The 21,315-nt window shown below is 46.3% G+C and overlaps 2 protein-coding genes across 3 annotated transcripts; one reads left to right on the top strand and one right to left on the bottom strand.

Moving 5' to 3' along the window:
* Positions 1 to 272: 272 nt before the first annotated feature.
* Positions 273 to 20,576, bottom strand: LOC119373376 (uncharacterized). Of its 2 annotated transcripts, none has more exons than XM_049420420.1 (5): positions 19,882 to 20,576; positions 17,964 to 18,095; positions 10,839 to 10,997; positions 4,509 to 4,693; positions 273 to 486 (listed from the first exon to the last, which is right to left on the bottom strand). In XM_049420420.1, the coding sequence occupies exons 1-4, from the start codon at positions 20,341 to 20,343 to the stop codon at positions 4,517 to 4,519; spliced, it is 930 nt and encodes a 309-aa protein (XP_049276377.1). In that variant the 5' UTR covers positions 20,344 to 20,576; the 3' UTR covers positions 273 to 486; positions 4,509 to 4,516. The 2 variants fall into 2 exon arrangements, with proteins under 2 accessions (XP_049276377.1, XP_037499328.1); XM_037643400.2 differs by having other exon boundaries at positions 273 to 488; positions 4,513 to 4,693; positions 19,882 to 20,575.
* On the top strand, positions 3,018 to 3,689 carry LOC119374254 (tigger transposable element-derived protein 6). The gene has a single exon (XM_037644331.1). The coding sequence runs from the start codon at positions 3,018 to 3,020 to the stop codon at positions 3,687 to 3,689; it is 672 nt and encodes a 223-aa protein (XP_037500259.1).
* Positions 20,577 to 21,315: the final 739 nt, after the last annotated feature.

Below are 21,315 nucleotides of genomic sequence, written 5' to 3' on the forward strand. Positions count from 1 at the left end.
AGATTTTGGCGCGAAATTTAAAAATGAAACTTCGACATTGATTTTTCTCTTCTACTAATAAATCTATGGTGGTGAAATTAGCGACAATAAAGCTTTCAGAGCATAATTTATCTGTCTAACCTGATTCATTGCTTCACTTTAGTGTCCTTTTAACCTCCGTGTCTTTAAATGACTGGATACTTGCTACCCAATTTCCAGCTTCTGCGCAGCGTACCATGAATGTACAGCTGCCACGGCACGATTCCAACAAAGTCCTAACAAAACAATGAACATGCGCATTTTGCAATAAATTTATTAAAGTAACTAAAGAACTGAAAGCATAAATAAATAAGAAACTCTCGCACTCTTCTCGACTACCATAGCCTTGGGTGCATTCGAGTTTGTGGGTGCACGTCAATGTTCTTCCTTGAAGTGCCCTTTCTCCTTCGCTTGGTCCCCTTGGACGTGCAGTCCATGCATTTTTCACGGAAGGTAGCTTTCACTTGTCTCTGTAAAAAGTAAATAGTAAAGCATTAGTAAGCATTTGTTGCTAGAGCATGTAAACAGGCTACCAGCACGGGACAAAACGAACAGTCATGGACGCTGATGTGTTAAAAGGGCCCTGCAACGTTTTTTCGTCTGCCTTCTCTAGCACTGGAGTGCGTGTAGTGTTGAATACTGAGATGGACGCAAAAATAACGATCAAAATTGGTGCACGGGAAGTGATGTTACTAGTCTCCGAATTTCACGACACCGGCAAATGAGCGAAAAATGCTCCCTTTCGCACTTCATGCTGCTGCCAACGGCCGTTTCCAATCAACGCGCGCCTCTTGTAGAGAACCGCAAGCCTCGCGTCGTGGTGGCCGTTGCATAGTGCGCTTAGCGTCGTTTTGCAATTGTTTTAAAAATTTCATATTTGAAAGTGTAAATCCTTTGGTGTCTGAGGAAGTATAAAAATGTTTACAATTTTTGACGCAGAGTAGCATGGCCTAGCTGGGACCATATCAATATTACATGCGACCTGTCGTGTCAAGCCGATCAAAACATCCAGCCATTGCCATCACTGCCACATGAAGAAACATTATTTCCAATCACCAAAACAGCCGTTCTGTGTCGCTGTAGTCCGAAATCAAAGTGGTTTCCCCGTTGAAAGTGGTAACGCCAACTTTGTTCTCGGCGTTACCACTTGTGGAACACTATAAGTGGTGCATTCACAGTACCAAAAAGAAACAATGAAAATGACATGCTTAATTTGTCTCGAAAGTAGGCATGCGTGAATATTTGAGCACTTCAAATATTTAAATGATTCGAAATTTCAAAGTATTCGAAAGGAATGAATAGGCGTATATTAGACCGCATGTAACCCCCCCCCCCCCGTAAAGGTGGTTTTACTGCAGCGTAGGAATGCTACGCCGTGAAAACAGCTATCCAGGAAAAATCTGCACTGCCGCAAGACCCACTTGAAGGTTAAATCAACACATTTCCCTCACATCGATTAATTATTTTTTAAGTTGAAAAGCTTGTTATATAGGCTCATATGCACTAGGTATAGTACATTTTAGAATTTAACGTATTTTACCGGTTATCACTAGCATCCTCCTGAAATTCAGATTCTTCTGCTATTCAAAGTTGCTTCCACTTCACTACGAACCAAAGAAGTGACATTCGCACAAAAATATTGTGCAGGTTAGTTGGGTCATGACAAATATGTTCATTTTTCTTTATACGCGATATATACTATGCTTTTTGAACTATTCGAATCGAAATTATTCGACCAAATCACTATTCCCTTTGAATTCGCTTCGAACCTAAAATTTACTACTACAGTCTACGCTCGTTACAACGGATCCGGGAACAACAGACTTCCGGTTACAACGGACCATATCCGTAGGTTTGTTTGGTCACCACGCATTTTAAATGGCATCCACTCCGCTCACAACGGACCCTGCTATAGCGGACTATCGGCTAGAACAGACTAAATTTAGGGGGAAAATTGTTTGGATCGAGCGTATACAGCGGACTTACGCGGGCCGACACCCGATATGCGCTTTTTTCCCACTTAGACGGGAAACAACTAGTATGTCTGGCAACATTGTCGGCATCGAAGAGGTCGCTGGCGCGGCCGAGCCAATCCAGTGAAGTGGCTCGCTGCGTCCATTTTCTTCTTTGTGTTCGTGCGGCGGCTGCGCTTGTGTGAAATGGCTGGACGCAAGAGGAAGCAGATTTCACTGTCAGAAAAACTAAGCATAGTTAACGCTGTCGATAATGGCGAAAAACAGGCGGACATCGCCAGAAGAATGGGCCTGTCCAAGCAGACAGTTAACTCTATCGTGAAAAACAAGGACGTCGCCGAAAAACGCGACTCCGGCGAGGTCCAGGAAAAGCGCTTTCGAATGCGCAAAGCGGCGCACCCGGACGTCGAGTCTGCTCTCCTGATGTGGCTACGGGATGCGCGTGCTCGTGGGATTCCAGTCAACGGACTTTTGCTCAGGAGCAGAGCTGAGCAACTCGCTGTGACTTTGGGACATGACGACGTCACCTTCAGCGAGGGCTGGCTTAGCCGTTTTAAGGCACGGCATGGTGTTGTGTTCAGTGCCATGTGTGGAGAGCGTGATAGCGTCAATGAGAGCGTTGTCTCGGATTGGCAGACAAATCGGCTGCCTGCCCTTCTCGCGAAATATGAGGACAGGAACATCTTTAATGCGGACGAGAGTGGGCTTGTGTACAAAGCCAGGCCGAGCAAGACGTACGCTTTCTCCGGCGAAAAGTGTCACGGTGGGAAGTGCTCGAAAGAGCGCTTATCTGTCCTTTTTTGCTGTAACATGGACGGGTCAGAAAAGGTGAGACTTCTGCTGATTGGAAAGTCAAAACGGCCTCGTGCCTTGCGTCACATGCAAAGCCTCTCGATCGACTGGGAGGCTAACAAAAAAGCATGGATGACGAAGGCTTTGTTTAACGCTTGGCTGCTGAAGTTTGATAAGAGGATGGCAAAACAGAAAAGGAAAGTACTTCTCTTCCTAGATAACTGTTCGGCACACATGCAACCCCCGTCACTTGAGGCAACGGAACTTGCATACTTTCCGCCTAATGCGACGTCGGCACTGCAACCAATCGACCAAGGTGTGGTCCATTCCGTTAAGGTTGCGTACCGGACCCGCCTTACAGAGCGACTGCTTTTTGACATGCAGGAGAAGCGGGAAACCAAAATTGACGTGAAGTTTCCTGTGGAAGTTCTTCCGGCAGTGTGGGCACAGCTGAAAAGCGATGTTATTCGTAACTGCTTCCGGAAGGCAGGCTTTTGCCGAGCGAATAACGCACCCAGCACTGCACCACAAGATCCATGTGTGCCAAGTGTGTGGCCCCAAATTCAAGAAGCTTTCGGGGCCGAAGACTTTGCCGACTTCGTCAGTTTTGATAATGGAATCGTCGACAGCGAACAACTGACGGACGACGAGATCGTAGCACTCGTGAAGAACTCTTCTGACTCTCTATCAGAAGACGACAGTAGCGAAGAGGCTGAAGCTCCTGCTAAGCTTTCTTCGTCCCAGGCCATTGACTACATTGAGGCCGTGAAAGGATATTTCCTGCAGCAGCAGCAAGGTGACTGCTCCGCGGAAGTTCTGCAGCTCACAGAAATGCAGCACAAGGTGACCGCGGCTTCTCTGGCAGGAGCTAAGCAAGCCCTCATCACTCACTATTTTGTGAAATAAAAATGAGTCATGTTCAGTGAAGTTTATTTCCTCGCATGCACCTTTCCCATACGATGAAAAAGGTAAGAATTACCTCAAGCGGGGTGATGGTACCAGACCCTTGTGTACAAACTGCCGCTGGCGTGCGGCGTTAAACTGGTCTAATCTTTGATTCAAAGCCGTAATTCGTACGATTATTTCGTATCAGCTGTTCTACTGGCAAGAACGCGAAAAAAAAGATTATGTTCCGGTAACATTTCTATGCGGTAGTGGCCACACGATCGCCCCCCCCCCCCCTCGCCCGCCGTTTGGATACTGCATACTACGGATAAAGCGGACGTTTTTTCCCGGATTATGAGGGTCCGTTGTAACGGGCGTAGACTGTATTCGCACATTCCTAGTCAGAAGGTCCCTTCAAGAACAGTTAATAGAAGCAGAAGGGGGAATTGTACAAACACCGAACGGCAAATAAATTATTATCCATTCATACATACGTATTCTAATATGCATTTTAAGGTGTGAAGTAGCGCACGGAGACAAGACAAAAAAGAAACGATTCGACAGGACAGGATGCTTCGACGTTTCTTCCTTTTGTGCGTTGTCTCCATACGCTGCTTCGCACGTTAAAATGAACTGTCACCAACCGGCCCAACTTTCAGCTTTACTGAACTTCGTATCCTAATAAGCATAAGCATAAGGTAGTCTTCTTGAGTTGCCGCCATGTGCCAATTCCTTTCTCTCCCATCATTGGCAAAAGCTTCATTTTGCTGAGGGTGCCGTGGTAAAGGAGGTCTTGTCTGGCACACTGGAACAATCTCGGAGTGCTCGTGTTGGTCCAACCCACCTATTCACTTCTTGGGTCCAGTGTCACGTGACCTGCCCTTCTGAGCATGGCCTTCCATCGCGTTGAGCAGAGTTGCGTAGCACACGTTGTTCCTGAAGGCCCTGAGGAAATTCAGGGTGTCTGCAATGAGCTTCTCGCCTTCCTCGTCAAGTACCACAGGCGGCACGCGAGGTGGAGGCACCTGCAACGACACCACAATCCGTCTAGTCTCACTGTCGCTGTTGCCAGCCTACACTTATGGTGAGGGTAGGCTTAGAATGCTGAGAGAAAGTGTAAACTTTACGTTTTAGAAGGAGAGAGTTTTGTTAGCAGAAGGAGAGACGTGCAACGCTAGGGCACACGTGTCATTTCTGAAAAATGCGCACGTGACGAGACTGGTTCAATAATAAATCGCTGCCCATTATTACGTAGGCTGTAGTACTACACAAATCATTCTTATTTGATGACTAGAAATGCAATAAGGTTTCATTCGATGACATGAAATGGAAGCTTCGAACCACCTGATATGCACGCAGAACATTGAGCATGGGCTGCTTGGAGAGGACACTTTAACGGGTAGCCAATGCACACTTATCACACAGCAATTAGCAAAAGAAGCTTAACCACAACTTGATGGGACTCTCGAATATAACGCTCGATTGTGTCCTCGCCATAGTGAGCTCTGTGCATACATAGTTCATAAGTTTGTCAATGATGTGAGCCACATGCCCAACTTCTAAAAAAAATCTACAGGAACCAGGAAACACTCGACGTAAAGGAGGCCGAGGAAACTGCAGCCACTGATAATTCAGTCTTGAGCTGCTCCAAGGATATAACTGCAAAAAAAAAACAGCTGTCGTGGTATTGTTACTTTGCCAACCAACAGTTCTTTTGTATGAAAAGAGACAAAAAAGCCAAAAAATGTACGCATCGTGGGATCACTAAGTTTCATCAGAATCCAGAACTTCTATGGGGCTATGACACCGCCTTCAAAAATACGTAGATGAAGTGGCAGTGGTTCTAACCAGTCTCGTGATCCTGCTGAACCATTTCACTACGTGCCGCACTACACTCATCCACGAGGATCGAATACCAAAACAGTGTGGTTTTTGAAACCTGGTCACATGTCAAGGGTGACATTTCAATGACAATCTGTTTTCTAGTCGCTGAACTCATTGGTTTCACACAGTTCAGCAGTCATCAGTAATAAATGGAGGCGAGATTCCATATCATAGGTATGCCTCGATAACTTCCGAGCGGAAAGCATCACAGCTGTCGTCATCGAAGCAGCCTGATTGGCTGGCGAGCCCGAAAATTAATGGCACCATCTAGTATTTCTGGCGACGTCAGTTTTACATCACAGTGCCGTACAATGCTCGTGACGCACCTCAAATAAATCGACAAATCTTTTCACTGTCGCTTGGTGGTAAAGTCTAGAGTTTCAGTGACATAGATGGTAGATGCTAGCATTGTTTCACGAAGGATGTGCACAGCATTTTTTATTTTTTTTTGCCTACCTCGTTACATTTCAGTAATCATGGTTTTGCAAGCACACATTTTGTTGGGGTATGAACATGCCACCGGCATGAACCACACGTTGCTCGTATGGTTTATCGTGCACCGGCAACATGTCGAGATGTTGAGACGATGTTGCTGCGGCCATACACGATGCCTGAACTCTGCGAGTGTGCTGTCTAAACATATGGTGGCTGGTTTGCTCCAGTCACCATACGAACTGGATGCTCCTCAGACAATCGCATTTCATCCAAGGCATTGAGTCTTTTCACGCATGTGTGTTAGAAGAGAATAGATAAAAATTGTAAAGCTTTACGGTACTTCCAGCTAGGTGTGAAACGGAGTATAGCCACCATGTTACCAGGTCTGTCCTCCAATGTAGATCACTGGCAGTTCTCAGAAGTAGACAAAGTTACTGCACCAGAGGCTTAAAAGCAGAGCCAAGTTACAGTGATGAAAGCCTGAATGCTCTTATGGTTTTGTAATGAACTGCAAAGCACAGCAGTTCGTAGCTTTTTTTTAAAAATAAACGAACACATTGGAAAAGATATAGAGGGTGGCTGACACAAGAAGCTGCTCACCTGCCTGGCCCACAGTATGCACATGGTTGCCACAGTTAAAAGCCATAAAAACTAGGGGTGTGCAAATATTCGAGTTTCGAATTCGAATCTAATAATACTGAATCGAATAATTCGATTCGACTTTCGAATAGCAAGTATTCGATGTTTCGAATAATTCGACTGGACGAATACACATCTAAAACATAACAAAGGCCAATGGTGCAAATTGGTTAGAGTGGGGTGGCTAAAGCTAACGCCGTTGCCGCAAGCCTTTCTTTAAAACTTTTACTGATGTCCTGGTTCAAAAGTGAGCGCATGTTTATTTTAAACTAGATTATATCATTTCCGTGTGAAAAAAAAAAAAAAAACACGAGAAAACCATCAAGTCCTTCACAACTTTGCTACCAAAACGAAGGCACGGACTACTTGCGTGGTTCGGTCGCGTTCTCCGCAAGTGCCGTAAAACGTCCTGACTTTGGCCTTCGAAACACTCAGTGATCGGCTTCACTTGTGAAAACTTGTTCACGCTGTGCAGTCGCCATTGCCACCCCGCACCACTCGTTCAGAAACTCCCATCATTCAGGCGTGCAGTTAGAACGCTGCTGTGAACGGGCACTCGACGATTTTTGGGCCCCAAAGCACTCCTCACGATGAAACCCAGCATTACCGTTGTCAGATGAGCCGTAAGCCCCGTAACATCACGGCGAGAGAGCCTGAAACCAGACCATGTGAAACAGCTTGTGTTTCTGCGTGACAATTCATAGTCTTCCGGTAGCCGTCACTAACCGCGTAATACGTCCGAGGACATGAGCACATTTCATTTCCATCTTTTAATTTTCAATAACATGTTTTGTATTCGATATTCTATTCAATATTCGACATTTTTGGCCACTATTCGGCACTGTTCGATTCGAGAAAAAATTTCACTATTCGCACACCTCTAATAAAAGCAACTACTGTATTTTCCGGGGTATAAGACGCACCTTTCTTCCAATATTTTCGCTGGTGCGTTATATATGCAAAAAGTCATGCGATTTTCCGAGACTGATATGTCCATATTTCATTCGCGAGTATAATATACTGAGTGCGAGAGCATTCGTAAAAGTATATTTAATCTCGTTATAACAATGAGGCGGGTGTGGTCTTAGATGTCAGCTAGCTACTTGTTCAAACAGTGTGGCAACCATGCAGATTACGTCCGCAATAAAAGACACCACCGTCACGCCCACTAGTGTACTGCTCAAATTTATTTGTTCTTAAACGAAGTATTACACTCATGCCACTCAGGCAACAAATAAAAAAAGGGCACCACAATGGCTCATTGTAGTGTTGTAGTGCCCACAATACCAGTCACAAAAACGAAAGTACCACTTCATTATCGTCATCATCATTCGTTTCTGTGTGGAGATGCCCAAGAGTTCATTTCAGTCCAGCAGTAGTCGCAGTTTCCAGCTTCCGGTCGCCATTTACTTTTTGTACGCGCGTGTAGCAGTTAATCATGTGGTGCGATCGTTGTTTATGTGTTCCCGCTAAGCCTCGTATTGCCGTAGAGGCAACGCCAACGATGTGCTCCAAGGTGCTTACAACGCCGCATAAAAGAGTTACTCAGAGGCCGACAACAGCAAGTCAGTGATGCTGCCAACCGAGGTGGAACAACTTTTCACAGTGCGCCAAAGGACGTGGCTTCGAATCCAGTGGAATAAATATTGGTTTTCTGTGCCTTAGCACAGCATTATTTACAAGTTTTGTACTGCTGCTCACGGATACTCATTGCCGTGCGTGACTACACATTTCGTAATTAATGTATTCTGCGTGCATCTTTGTGTTTTATCATGTTGACAGAGTTGAAAATAGATGCGTCTTATATATATCATTCTTTTCAGCGAAAGTCGTAATAAGTAGGGGGTGCGCCTTATACAAAGGTGCAACTTATACACCGGAAAATACAGTACGTTGCGAAAAGGCAGGCCACCAGGGAACAGTTGGGTATTGTCCTGAATACTGTGAATCGCAATCTCTTCAGCTGCAATTGGCTCAGAAGGCTGCTATGACACCTCTCGGTAGTTGTTCTGGGCATCGCCAAACATTGGTATTTTGAGCGAGTCGAAGGCTGTAGCAGCCCTACAAGCCAACAAGGTGGCAAGTCTGTCAAACTCAGCAGCCCAGCGTGGAAATCTGCTAATGGTGGTGCTAATCTTCTGCTCTGGTAGCGTAAGGGCAGCCAGTATTCAAAAGCCAATGTCTTCCTACACTGCAGCCCACCTACACACAAACTCTTGGCAAATAGGCCTGGCGTGGTTGCTGGACCTTTCAAGCAGGTGGTAGCTCTTGGCAAGACCCTTGTCATAGTCAGCTTTCGCCACTCATAACACTCTACCCATACAGGAGACAGCCTATGATGCGGCGAGCACCATCTTTACAGCGGAGGTTGTTATGAGCTCGCAGCCAGTTTTGGTGGCAAAGTTGACCGCCGCCACCACTGGTGTCCGTCACAACTAACACAATGAGAGAAAGAACAGCCACTCTGAGTGACAAGCAAGTGTTTTACCACACAGCCCCACCAGTGCTTGAATATTTGTAGGAAGATGACCCTATACACTCGATATGTTAGGCAAGGAGCCAGGTTACCAGTTGTAATATTGCATGGCAGAAGAGGAGAATTGCACCAGGCATCACACCATGTGAAGTGCATAAAGAGTGGGTAGTTTAATGTTGCCAAGCCATTATGAAGGGCCAAGTTAAAATCCTTCATTATTCTCACCATCCGCCACAGCAACAACAAAGTGCAGCTACATAGGTGAGCGTAATGCCTTCGAGACGTGCAGTGGGTGCTTCACTACTTCACAAAATGTGACGATTTATTGTGCAGTGGGTGCCTCGCAACTGTACTTGCAGTAGGTGCCTTAGGAGAGTTCACACAAAGCTCTATGAAGGCCACTCCTATGAAGGTTACTATAAAGGTTAATCCTAATGACTGGCGGTTATCTTGCCTACACGCTACATGCCCTGCCCATACCCACTTCTTTTTGATTTCCGCTAAGATGTCCTTAACACCCGTTTGTTCCCTGACTCACTCTGGGGCCGTATTCTCAAACAATCGCAAAAGTGTTGCCTTTGGTGCGCACTGGTTTGCTAGTGAGCAAAACCGGAAAAGTGAGGGCGCCTTCTAGTATTTCCGGCGATGTGACGGCGCTTTACGGCACTCCAGACATGCCTGGAATAAACGAACACACCTTATCACCATCGGTTGATGGTCAAGTCTAGCATTTCAGTGACGTAGACGGTGGCTTCTAGTATTCAATCCTTGGTGGATGTGCGCAGGATTTTTTACGCTGAAACTTTCAGCAAGCATTACCGTGGGGTGTTTTCGATACTCGTTATTTGCCAGCGCGTGTTTTTTCATGGTTTGAACGTTCCAGGAACATGAACTGTGCGTTGCTTCCTTGGTTTACTGCGCACCGGCAACATATTGAGATGTTGAGGTGATATCGCTGCGGCTGCACACTACAGTTGAACTCTCTGAGTACGCCGTGTAAACTCTTAACGAAAATACATTTCACACAAAGTTGCATTCTTTAAATATTACACTGTGCATTAAACAATTGCACAAAAGATCTTGAAAGCACTTTCAACACGTCTTATATTTCAAGTAGCCACAGCCAAGCCTGGCCACTGCATAGGAGCCAGCATACGCTCGAAAAAGCCACACTCGGGTTGCTCTGCGCTCGTACAGTATGCTTACTCCTATGTTGTGAGACATTCGTAACACCAACGGCCAGTGCAACAATGATGTCACAGGCAAGTGTTCCTTCAGTTATTAAATGCATCAGATACGTCACCAAACGCGATACTATCGCCTTTTGCGATCGTTTGAGAATACAGGCTCTGCTCTCTCCTTTTCCCTTAAGATTACACCTATAAGGTTAAAGTTACACCTTATGATTCCTTAAGGTTACACCTATCATTTTCCTTTCCATGAGCAAGGTAGCTGTTTGGGCAAGTTGGTCAAACATCGTAAAACAGTGCACACACACAAATAGAAAACAAGCAGGACAAACTGAAGACGCTGTTTCCTTTCCACGGCACGCTGCATCGTCCTCAATTTAAGTTGAACCCTCTTTGTAAGCCTCCAGGTTTCTGCTCCGTAGGCAAGTACCGGTAAGATGCAGCTGTTATACGCCTTCCTCTTGAAGGATAGTGGTACACTACCATTCACGAATACTTCACACTTTGGCTGTGGCCTTGAACAAGAGTTTGTCAGACGTTGCTTACCTGTGCCATGCAATCGCCAGCCCTGGCAAGTTCCTCGGCAGCTCGACGGTACCTCGCACAGAGCGGCGCGTCCAGTGGTGGCTCTTCGGGCTCCTGGGATGCCTCCAAAGCAGCCAGCCTTTTCTTGCTTACCAGGATCGCCTCCTCCAGCTGCTCAATCTGCACGTACAAAGTTCACAAAGAAGACTGAGCTTGCCCGAAGCATCAGTAACCGAAGTGTGCAGCGACACCTCGCTGTTCAGAGGCAGAACTGGGCTTGGGATATTTTCCTTGTAAAGAAAGCTCAGTTACTCTCAATAAACCAGATGAGTCTGATCTTAAAGGGACACTAAAGTGAAACAATGAGTTGGTAAAACAATTTTGCGCCGAAATCCCCGCACATAGCATCACGGATATTACAGTGTATTTTTCGTATTTTGGAGACACTGGCTCAATGAAATTTCCGGAAACTTTGTATGCTAAGTCTCCGGCCTTCTGAAAGGACAATGTTTCTCATTTTTAATGATTAGGAACTACACTCAAACCTCATTATAACAAAGTCGCATCTGCCACGAAAATAACTTCGTTATAGCCGAAAATTCGTTATAAACGTTTATTTGTAACACTGTAGCTATTACAAGATTATTCATTTACTTCGTTATAACCGATAATTCGTTATATCCGTGTTCGTTATAACGAGGTTTGAGTGTACCTAGGACCTAGTAGATGCCTTCAAAATTCATGACATCATGGCATTTGGTGCGAGAATTTCAAGGTGGCGTCTCCGCTCACATTTTCTTTTTGCCCATTTTCTCTCTTACCAAACGTCTTCTCACGGCAAGCGTGGCGATTCTGAATTGTGAACGAGTAATTTACCAACACGAGAAACATAGTTTTGCTCTTTAGTGTCCCTTTAAGTGCATCTTGTGGGCCTTGTTTTCACTGGCTAGCCTAACTGTTGCGACACTCTCGTCTGTACTTCAGAAATTTGCCAAGAAAAATAAGGCAGACACAAACCACTATTTCAGACCTGTCCTCCGGCCAACGATCCTGAGAAATAGACTAAAACAGGGACCAAAGAGAGCTTCACAGAAATATCTTGCTTCCTATGTAGTAACAGGAGCCAGAAAATAGTTTACATAGCTCCCTTTGTTTTATACTCCGTGACTCCTTTCCCTACATCACAAAGGTGCTGCTCCTTTTGTAATTAAGTCTGCCAACGGTTCCTTATGCTTTACAGTAATTACCATATTTCTGTGCACTTCCGCGTGATCAACCAGTGTCCGGGCACGAATTTTTCATACCAGACAACTGGAAGGCACGTCTGGTGGAGCAAATGCACCCACTGTACAAATCAGGCTCACGATGCACGTCAACAGTGCCGCAAGAACCGCAGTTGAATACTGTTATTGAAAATTGAAAGCTCTCTTTCAGACATAGGTGAAGACAAAAAATAATGCACTCCCGAAACACAGCACGCACATTTGTGGTAAGCATTACTTTTTATATTCGTCTATGCCTCAACCGAAGTACTGTCTTCAAAGTGATAAAGAACAACCAACTGACACTCCAATACCTTTTAAGGTATTGCCGAGTTGCTCAGATATAAAGTACAATTATCAGGCAAGCACAAGAATCTATCCATAATTTCGATTTAATGATTAGATTTAACATCCCAAAGCAAGACTTGGCATGGATATGTATGGCATGATTGTGAAGGGCTCATAAATAACTCTGGCTGACCTGCCATGGTGGCCTAGAAGCTGAGGTGTTGCACAGAGGAGCATGAAGGCGATTTCCAGACACAATAACCGGAAATTACCTTCATACTTGATACTTACTTACTAGCTTGATACACCTTCATACTTTGATAGGGATGAAATAGAAAAATGCCCATGCACTCTGGTTTAAATGGTCCCTGAAAATATTTGACATTTTGTCAGCGTTCAAGCTGCAGCGTGATCAAATCATTTGCACCACAAATTAAGCCATGCACCTTGTGTGAAGTCGGCTACGGGCAATCGGATGTACCCCTCTTTCTCAGCATTGCTTGTCTCACTTAATATGTCGAACGCACACGTCGAGGGCAACAGCAGCGCATTTGACTGGTTGAGCAGCGATTCTCGCTGTGTGGCCTCCGCAACCAACCCTAGCAGCATGCTGTCGTGCTGTTGAAGCGCATTGCGGAGGCCGCGTAGAAGGAGGTGCACGACTGAGATCTACGCCACTATGTGCCCCAATGATACTCACTGCTCACATGTTAATTTCCAAGATGACAATATACTGCAAACACCAAGAAGTATATGGACTAACTAAACGTATCCGATATCCGAGAAGAATCACCAATAAGCGTAAACACGGGAAAAGTGGTCACGGTGTCTTCGGAGGGCGAAGCTTTGGCTGCAGATGTGTGTATCCCAGTGTTGATCAGAGTGGATGAGCGCTCCACTCCACCTCTTCGTCATTATTGATTGATTCCCTGTGCTTCGAAAAAATTTTTGGCGACAAAACAAATTGCGGATCTCTTTCCACTCATCAGGCAGTAATATATAAAATTTGGAAATAAATTTAAGAGGTCGACCAGCCATCGATTGTTCCATCTTACATGGAATCACCCAGCATTATACACCACGGCTGATGAATCACGGAGTAAGTAAAATTACCGAAACGCGCTCCTGGGCTAGTTGGTACATATTTCATAGAAAAGGAAGCCACAACAAGAACACATGGGACACAAAGAACGCGAACATATTCCGTGTCCTTCATGTCCCATGTTTTCTTGTGCCTCCCTTTTCTACAAATTGGGTAAAATTAATTGAAACAACCCTTTGGTTCATTTAATTAGTTCCCATCATTCAGTCTTAAGCAAGCGACATGATGTAATTTTTTTTTTTGGTAAATGAAGATCTGAGACTTACAAATTCCAGGGCAAAAAATCCCGGAGGTCATCAGAGCATCATAAATACACGACAGTTTTCTTTACGGCCAGTTTGAGGTATGTTGTCAGGTAGCTACTGTGTCACGACGCAGAAAGGGAGTCGGGAGGGAACACTATATTGCTACTTTAAAGCCTAGAAAACCGCAATTGGCAGCAGAAAAACTACTAAACTATTTACATTGCTCTTAGTTGCATGAGCATTTTTTTGTTTGCCATAAAGTAGCCTCCAAGAGGCCCTGGGCGGCTGTAACGTGCTCATGTACAAGAAATGCAAAAACTTCAGAGCAGCATTTGCATTTGCTCGGTGTTTGCAAAATCAGCTTTGCAACAGCAATTAATTAAATTGGATGTGGAAAATCCATGACACGCGTATAAGGTACAACATAGTAGCAGTTCCCAAAACTATTTTGACAGCAAGCGTTTCATCTAGCATGCACCAAAACATAAGTACAGTGCTCGTCAAATGAAACCTGCACACCGGCAAGCCTTTGCAGTGGTATAGTGCGCGCTGTCCAGTTATCACCATGGACAGGTGCGCATATGCGCAGTGCAGTCAAACCGGATGCGCGCACCTGTCAATGGTGATAACTGGACGGCGCGCACTATACCATGTGAAGGCTTGCCGCTGTTCGGGTTTCATTTGACGAGCACTGTACATGGGCATTTTTGCATCTCACATCCGTGACAATATGGCTGCCGTGGTTGGCGATCAAACCTACGCACCTTTGCTTAGCAACACAATGCCATACTCTCCAACTCCCCGCAGTAGGTTGCACAGGCAGTTTTGCAAATGCAGATATTGTCACGTGGTTGTGACAATATCGGAAGGTTCCCAGACCTTCGGCAAGGCCTCTGCCAAGTGGTGGTCACACGTGTAACAGCACGGTCAAGTGGAAAGAGGCATGCGTGACAATATAATAGTGCTTCGTGAATATATAAATCTATCTCGCTTGTGTGATAACTCCCCTAAAGGGGCCCTGCAACACTTTTTCAGCATGGTCACAAAACGCTGCCAATCGGTTGTCGAGGCTCCCGAAAACACGACAAGCCAAACGTGATAGCACAGCACCAACCTGAAATTTTGAATTAATTCTCAAAGTCAGCTACAAATGGCTCACTCTTCTCTCTAAGTGATACCATAAACGCGCATGACCGCACCATAAACTCAATGTCGATGACAATTGGCTGGTTTGAGCATCCCGAGCTGCATAGTCATTGCAGGGGCTGCGGGATGCCGCCATGTGCCTGTGATCACACTAAAAGTAAGCCGAGTGTTCGAAGAAGAAAGAAAAGAGTGCTCAAGGTCATGACGTGTGCTGTCAAAAGGACGCATCTTCTTGCCTCCTTGTCATCCCCCTTCTTGCGTAGCTTTCAGCGCTCGCTGATAGGAAAAGAGAGAAAGCGCCTGAAGCATGCGACAAATCCCCGTAACTCCGCTTTTATTGTTGCTGCAGTCGATTGGTGAAGCAATAAGCTCCCTTAATAAAGCCATTCGATGATGACTCAGAAAAGTGTTGCACGGCCCCTTCAAGACTATTTCATAACACGTTCAGATCAATGTCTGAAAATGTTGTGTAAACCAAAAATCTATGGCTTCAGTAACTTTCAATGAAATACAGGTCAGCTCTGTAGACTTGCTAACACCCGCGACTAGCACCAGTCGTGCGCCCAAGTTAGTCTCAACACAACTGGTCGCAAAGCAACTGCTTTGGCTCAGTCGCTCGATGCTTCATTTTTCAGTTGCATGACTGCAGTAGCAAACCTCTGAACCCATCAGATGGACAGGAACGGTGTTGTACAGAATGGCGTTCCAAGGAACGACGTTCCAGGAACTAGTTCCTTTTTGGAGGAACGGCGGAACGTCACCGTTCCACTAAGGATCGGTGGAACTGTAACGGTAACTCATTACGTTTGCGTAGGAACGACTGAGGGAACGGCGTTCCTTCTGTAAATGTTCCTTAACACTGAACAGGCACACGCACGCAGCACATCATGCATGACAGGGCAGATGGGCGACAGCGTTAGGTACAAGAATCTACCGCTCACCTGTCACTTGACTATGCTGCATCCTGATTTTCACTTTAGGGCGTCCACCAGGGGCACAGGGAAGAGCGCGATGATGAGACCGACCACGTGCGGGAAGGCCTCGTCTGACACCCGATTGTTTTTTTTGCTTGAGCCAGTCTGACAGCAATCAAGCGCCATTCTGCAGTGTAGGCACACATTGATGAACTTCTACTAGTCATTCGGGAATCATAGAACCCCATTGTAAGGCCGGCGCCAGGAAAGGGCGCGCTATTTTTTTACCTCCGTGACTTTTGTTCGGCCAACTCAAAAGCAGCTTTTTGTGTGTGTGTGTGTGTGCGTGTGTGTGTATTCGGGCAGTTCTGCTTGTTCTGCTACGCGCCCTCGTGGTCTTGTCAGCATAGCGAAAAGTGGAGGAGCCAGCTTACCATAGTCGAGGCGCCTGCACATGGTTCCGCGGAGTCCTCGAACGGCGCGACTCATCATCACGAATCTGGTGTTTCATACTCTTGGGACAGAGGACAGGAAATCACAACGCTAGAGGCCGCAGAGATTGAGTGAAGCAGCGACGTGCTAACCACCGAAATCCCGTGCGGTGGCCTTCCACTGCGCATAAATGGTCTTGGGCCCCAACGTAACGGTGGGACCCAAGTTATGCTTTGGTTCCATGCCTTGGGAGTGATCGCCTTGCCGTGTGCAGCGTACGATTCCGACGTTTTATTGGTTTTATGTTCACGCGTTTGCCGACTGTGAAGCTTCGGCCCATTCCCTGGGAATGTTTTTCTCGTCGCGTGGTCTTTAGCGGCTGGCTCAATCGTCCCTTTAGTATCTCGTGCATGCCGCCAGCAGCTATCGACAAATCTGTGTTTTGACACAAGGTTGCGTGAATGGCGGCGAAGAGGACTAAAATGCAGTAGATGTGGGTGCCGCAATGGCGCCTGCCCAGTGCCTTCGATGGTAGCGTTTGGGCAGGCATCCCTTCAAAATGCTAGTTATCTCCGCGGCTATCAGTCAAATTTTTATGACAGTTCAGTTCGACAGCCGCCGCACCGATACGTCTGTCATGCAGTAAATACGCGTAGTACATCAAGCGCTACATTCTTGTTGCGCCCGGTGAGCCTGTCCTCGCCCCTACGACCTTGGTTGACTTTGTTCGTATTTGTGTACAACATGGCAGTACGTACTCTCAAGCAACTCGATGGAACCACTCTTCAGCATTAGCAACGAAGTGCTCACGAGAAAACATTCGTTTGTCGGACACCAACATCAAGATGCAACTCTTGCTGAGTGCGAACAAGGGACTCTACTAAGCTGCGAATGTGTATTCTGGACATTATTTTCTAGTTACACTGCAGGATTGAATCAGCGCTCATTAAACACCTATGTATTGTTCCTTTTGATGCGGTTTGCTGAGCAACATCGACAACTGGGCTAGTTGCTAAGTTGGTAAATTGCTTAACCATAATGGATTTTGTGCAAGAAACTTATTTATAATGATGCACGTGTGGACATTTCTATTTGGATATCTGAAGCGCAGCATTCTGACTGCGCATTTGAAGACTGACGTGGAAAGTGCCATATGTGCTGTACTTGTTATAGATAAGCACGAAAGTTGCAGTTAGACATGTCTGCAGTACGGCCGGTGGTCTCTAAAAAACCTTGTCTAGGAGCGTTTCTTTAGATTTTTGTTATCTACATATAACCTGCTGCCGCCGATGTCACATTCGTAAAATACACGTAGTTCGATGTGAGCTTTAAATTGCTCACTTTATTGTGCCTTAAGATTATCCAGCGGTGATTGGAACTATATTTTGATTAAAAACTCAAATGTAACGTTAATCTAATGACACATTCCAATTTTTGAAATGTAACTGGACCGAATTCCTTTCGCATTAAAGGAACTTGTAACTGGAACTCGTTGCAAGATTGCGAAGGAAAAAGGAACGAGCTTTTGTTCTTGTTTTAGAGGAACGTGTACAACACTGGACAGGAACAGCACGCAAGCTTAGGTTACGGGGCAATGGCAATGTTAGCAGACGTGAATTCAGTGTGACGACGGGTATGGTCGCACGCAGCTGTGAACATCAGTCGCCCTGAGTCACGTTGTAGCCTCCCGTTACACATGGTCGCGTGACAGGTGCCAGTCACAGATGTGAAAAGAGCCTCATGTCTGAGCAGCATACCACATGGTCTACAGGATCTGTCCCAGCTGCTGACTTTACTCCAGGTGCAGCCAGGTCATCAGATTGCCAGAGACACTTGGCAGCCTTTCCCTCGTGCTTCATATTAGACAATGAGGCCACAGTCGGCTCAGCCTGCGAGAAATAAAGTTAAAAATTTCGTGTCTTGTATTACATCTCACTAAACCGAACCATTGGCACATATACACAAAATCATGCCTTACTTACAGTTTATGAGCAAGCACCTATCAGTTTGTAAGCACTATTCTAGACTTAATAGGATAGAGAAGTACTGAGAACGGACTTGGCATAGAAGAGACGGCCAAGTGCTCAAGCATGGTTGGCTCGACCACATCAACAGGCGTGCTCATTGCAAGAGTATCGCAGAAAGACAGGCTCAGGTGGGTACGTGCCTTGCATTCAATTTCTGGGCGACAAACGCTGAGACCAAGCTTAGTGCTGCAGTAGCAAAGTATGTATGAGAAAAAAAGGCAAGCAAACTGCTATTCTCTCCCTTCAGCTGAAGTTTGTCGGCACTGGCAAGCCGAGGCGCCTTCTTTAAGTACAGCCGGTTACAAACTCTGAAAAAATTAAGCACCACCAAGAGACCTTCGCCAGTGGTATACCTTTAATTGCTGCCACGGTGGTCACATATCGATGGAGGCAAAATTCTAGAGGCCCGTGTTCTGTGCGATGTCAGTGCATGTGGTTAAAGAACACCCAGATGACCAAAATTTACAGAGCACTCCACTACGGCATGCTCATATACATACTGTAGTTTTGGCACATAAAAACCACACATATTATTGTATAATCAATATCTGAAAAAAAAAAATGGAGCCATTCCACGCTGTAAAGGTGGGTGTTACCTAAGAAGCTGTAAAAGACACTATATTGTTAGCATAATGTTTTTTTCTGCTGCATGCAGAAAAAAACAGTTCGAGTTTAACAGTTCGAGTTTAACTTCAAAACTGTCAGAAGTTCGGGGGAAGATGGAAGCTAGAAGTGATGAAAAATTTGCGAACTCAGGGTGTCGCTGAAGCCAATGTTTCGACAAGTGGTCTTGTCTTCAAGATTGCAGCCTTGAAGAAGACAAGACCACTTGTTGAAACTGTCTCCATCAACACCCCGTGTTCACAAATTTTTCAACACTTAAAAGTGAAAAAAAAAAAAGGCACTCTAACGTAACGCCCACGGCATTCCCTCGGGTGCTGCTGTTGCTAATCTCTTACGTTGAGCATGTTGTTCACAGACCTGAGGTCTTGCTGCTCAGTACTGACAGTTGCACTACTGCATCAGCTCTCATCACTGTTCTTCGCAAGTGCACCGACCTTTGGCCTACTTGCAGTGCATGGTCAACCCCTACTTGCCACAGACGACTGCACCAATGGAGCCCCTCGAGTGGACTGACGTGGTGATACCTGTACGCAATGTGTACCGACAGGTTTTTTTTTCCACACTAACGCATTAGTTTCTTCGACCGCTACATGCAGGACGGCAAGGGCTGCACTTCAATGGTTAGAAATGCTTCAAAAAAAAAAATAATCTTCCATGCTGGCCGAAGCATAATTTCTGTGCTAATGAAAATACAGAGCACATTGGAAACTAAAGAATTGTCATTCCTGGATAAAATATCTTTAGCTCAGTAACTCGGCAACAAGTAGTGCTCACGCACCTACCCACCATAATAACTACTTATGTAACCGCATTGTTATATTTTACAGGTTGTATTCACAAGGAGCGTAGCCAGAATTATTTTTTCCGAGGGGGAGTGGTCAAACAGTCTTTATGTATGTCCATGCGTGTGTTTGTATGTGTGCCTGCATGTATCAATGCAAAATGAAAAATTTTCGAGAAGGGGTGGGGGACGGGGGGAATATGAACCCCACCCTTGGCCACACCAATGGCAACAACCATCCACCTGCGGCATGGGCGTAGAGGCCACCGTGGGCTTGAACGTCATGTCCGCTGCGCAAGATGCGGCAGAGGACCCCGAAGATCCCTCCTCAAGATTCTGGACGAACTCGGCGGTGCCCAGGAGCAGCTCCCAGATGGGCTTCTGTTTGCTTACAGGAGCCGTGCCTCTGGCGAAAGCGGCGAACTCCTTGACGCGACGCGGGTTCAGATGCGACAGCACTGACGTCGCGCGCTTCGTCAGTGCCGCTGCGCTGTCCTCGCCGGTGTTCAGTTCTCGTTCGTGTTTTCCCGACGGGTCGATGGCGACGAGCACCCAGCAAAGGAGCTCCAGACGCTCGAGTCCGGGAGCGAAAAAAAAGTCGTGGATTTCGTCGTCTCCGTCGTCGTTGGTATGCATGTTGAACGCACCCAGCAGCACGGAGGCGTCGCGGCACTTGACTAGGTCGGCTACCGACATTCCACTCATATCGACGATGCCCTTGGCCGGTTGAAGCAGGCTAATGTTGTCGAAAGAAACTGACAACTGCCTACCGCAACTACCGCAACGATTATTCTAGTACACTATAACCGCAACCGTCGAGGTCGAACGCTGCCGCCTTTTCAGCGGGAGAGTATTTCGGCCGCGCGTTAAAAAAGTCACGTGGTACACAGAGCTGCTCCGCGCGCGGCGGTCGCGGTTGCCTAGACGACGAAGACGCGGCCGCGGCGGCACTCCGACCGTCGTTGGGTTCTGCGGCAGTGCCATGTTTCCTTTGGTATTACAAAGTATTCAGTGGGCATTGCGATGAAGCAGTGACTGCATGAGCTGCACGTCACAGCGCACAAATGCAACATTCAAGGGTAAAATTTAGCACAGCTTCACTGACTTGGCGTCGCGAAGACTGATGAAACTGCGGAGCTGGTGCCTTTTCCTTGGCTTTGGGGTGCGTTTTTTACTAAGTACTATTTTAGCTGTCGATACAGTGATGATAATATGACGCCGCTAAACGGTCCGTGAGCTCCTGCTTTGGCCACTCGCAAGTCAGGATCGGATTCCCTTCGTTGCTGGGCGGCCGACGTCTCTCTTCCCGACGAGTTTTGTCGTGCAGTTGCGGCGACACGCTTCTCTCACTCGAAACTCGGGGTCGGCCCGTCATCGTTGGGCCCATATGCTCTAGCGAATTCCCATCATAATTCCCGCCGCGCCGCTTCTTCTCCCGAAGACAGAACCTTGTTCGTACTCGCCATACTCGTCGCCGAACGTCGTAATGCTCTGCGCCGACAGTGCACGCTTTTGTACTGCTTTGTTCACTCAGAATTTATACTTGCAGCAACAACGAAATGAAACAATGTTAGTGCTGTTAAATCAAGGTGTGCGGCCTAGAGGTAGGGGGCACTCTTGTAAGCTCAGTGCGAGCAGTCCGGCCGCATTAGAATTAACACCACAATTAAAGCACGA

Source organism: Rhipicephalus sanguineus, chromosome 11 (genome assembly GCF_013339695.2).
Source record: "Rhipicephalus sanguineus isolate Rsan-2018 chromosome 11, BIME_Rsan_1.4, whole genome shotgun sequence".
Classification (NCBI taxonomy): Eukaryota; Metazoa; Arthropoda; class Arachnida; order Ixodida; family Ixodidae; genus Rhipicephalus; species Rhipicephalus sanguineus.

What these genes read in the sequence shown, in the direction of transcription:
- LOC119374254 (XM_037644331.1), top strand. Translation starts at nt 3,018, where the DNA reads ATGCAACCCCCGTCACTTGAGGCAACGGAACTTGCATACTTTCCGCCT.
- LOC119373376 (XM_049420420.1), bottom strand. Translation starts at nt 20,343, where the DNA reads ATGAGTGGAATGTCGGTAGCCGACCTAGTCAAGTGCCGCGACGCCTCC. An exon ending in CAGATCCTGTAGACCATGTG is followed by an intron (nt 10,998 to 17,963) that starts GTATGCTGCTCA and finishes TTGTACGTGCAG; the next exon opens with ATTGAGCAGCTGGAGGAGGC. An exon ending in CTGGCGATTGCATGGCACAG is followed by an intron (nt 4,694 to 10,838) that starts GTAAGCAACGTC and finishes GTGTCGTTGCAG; the next exon opens with GTGCCTCCACCTCGCGTGCC.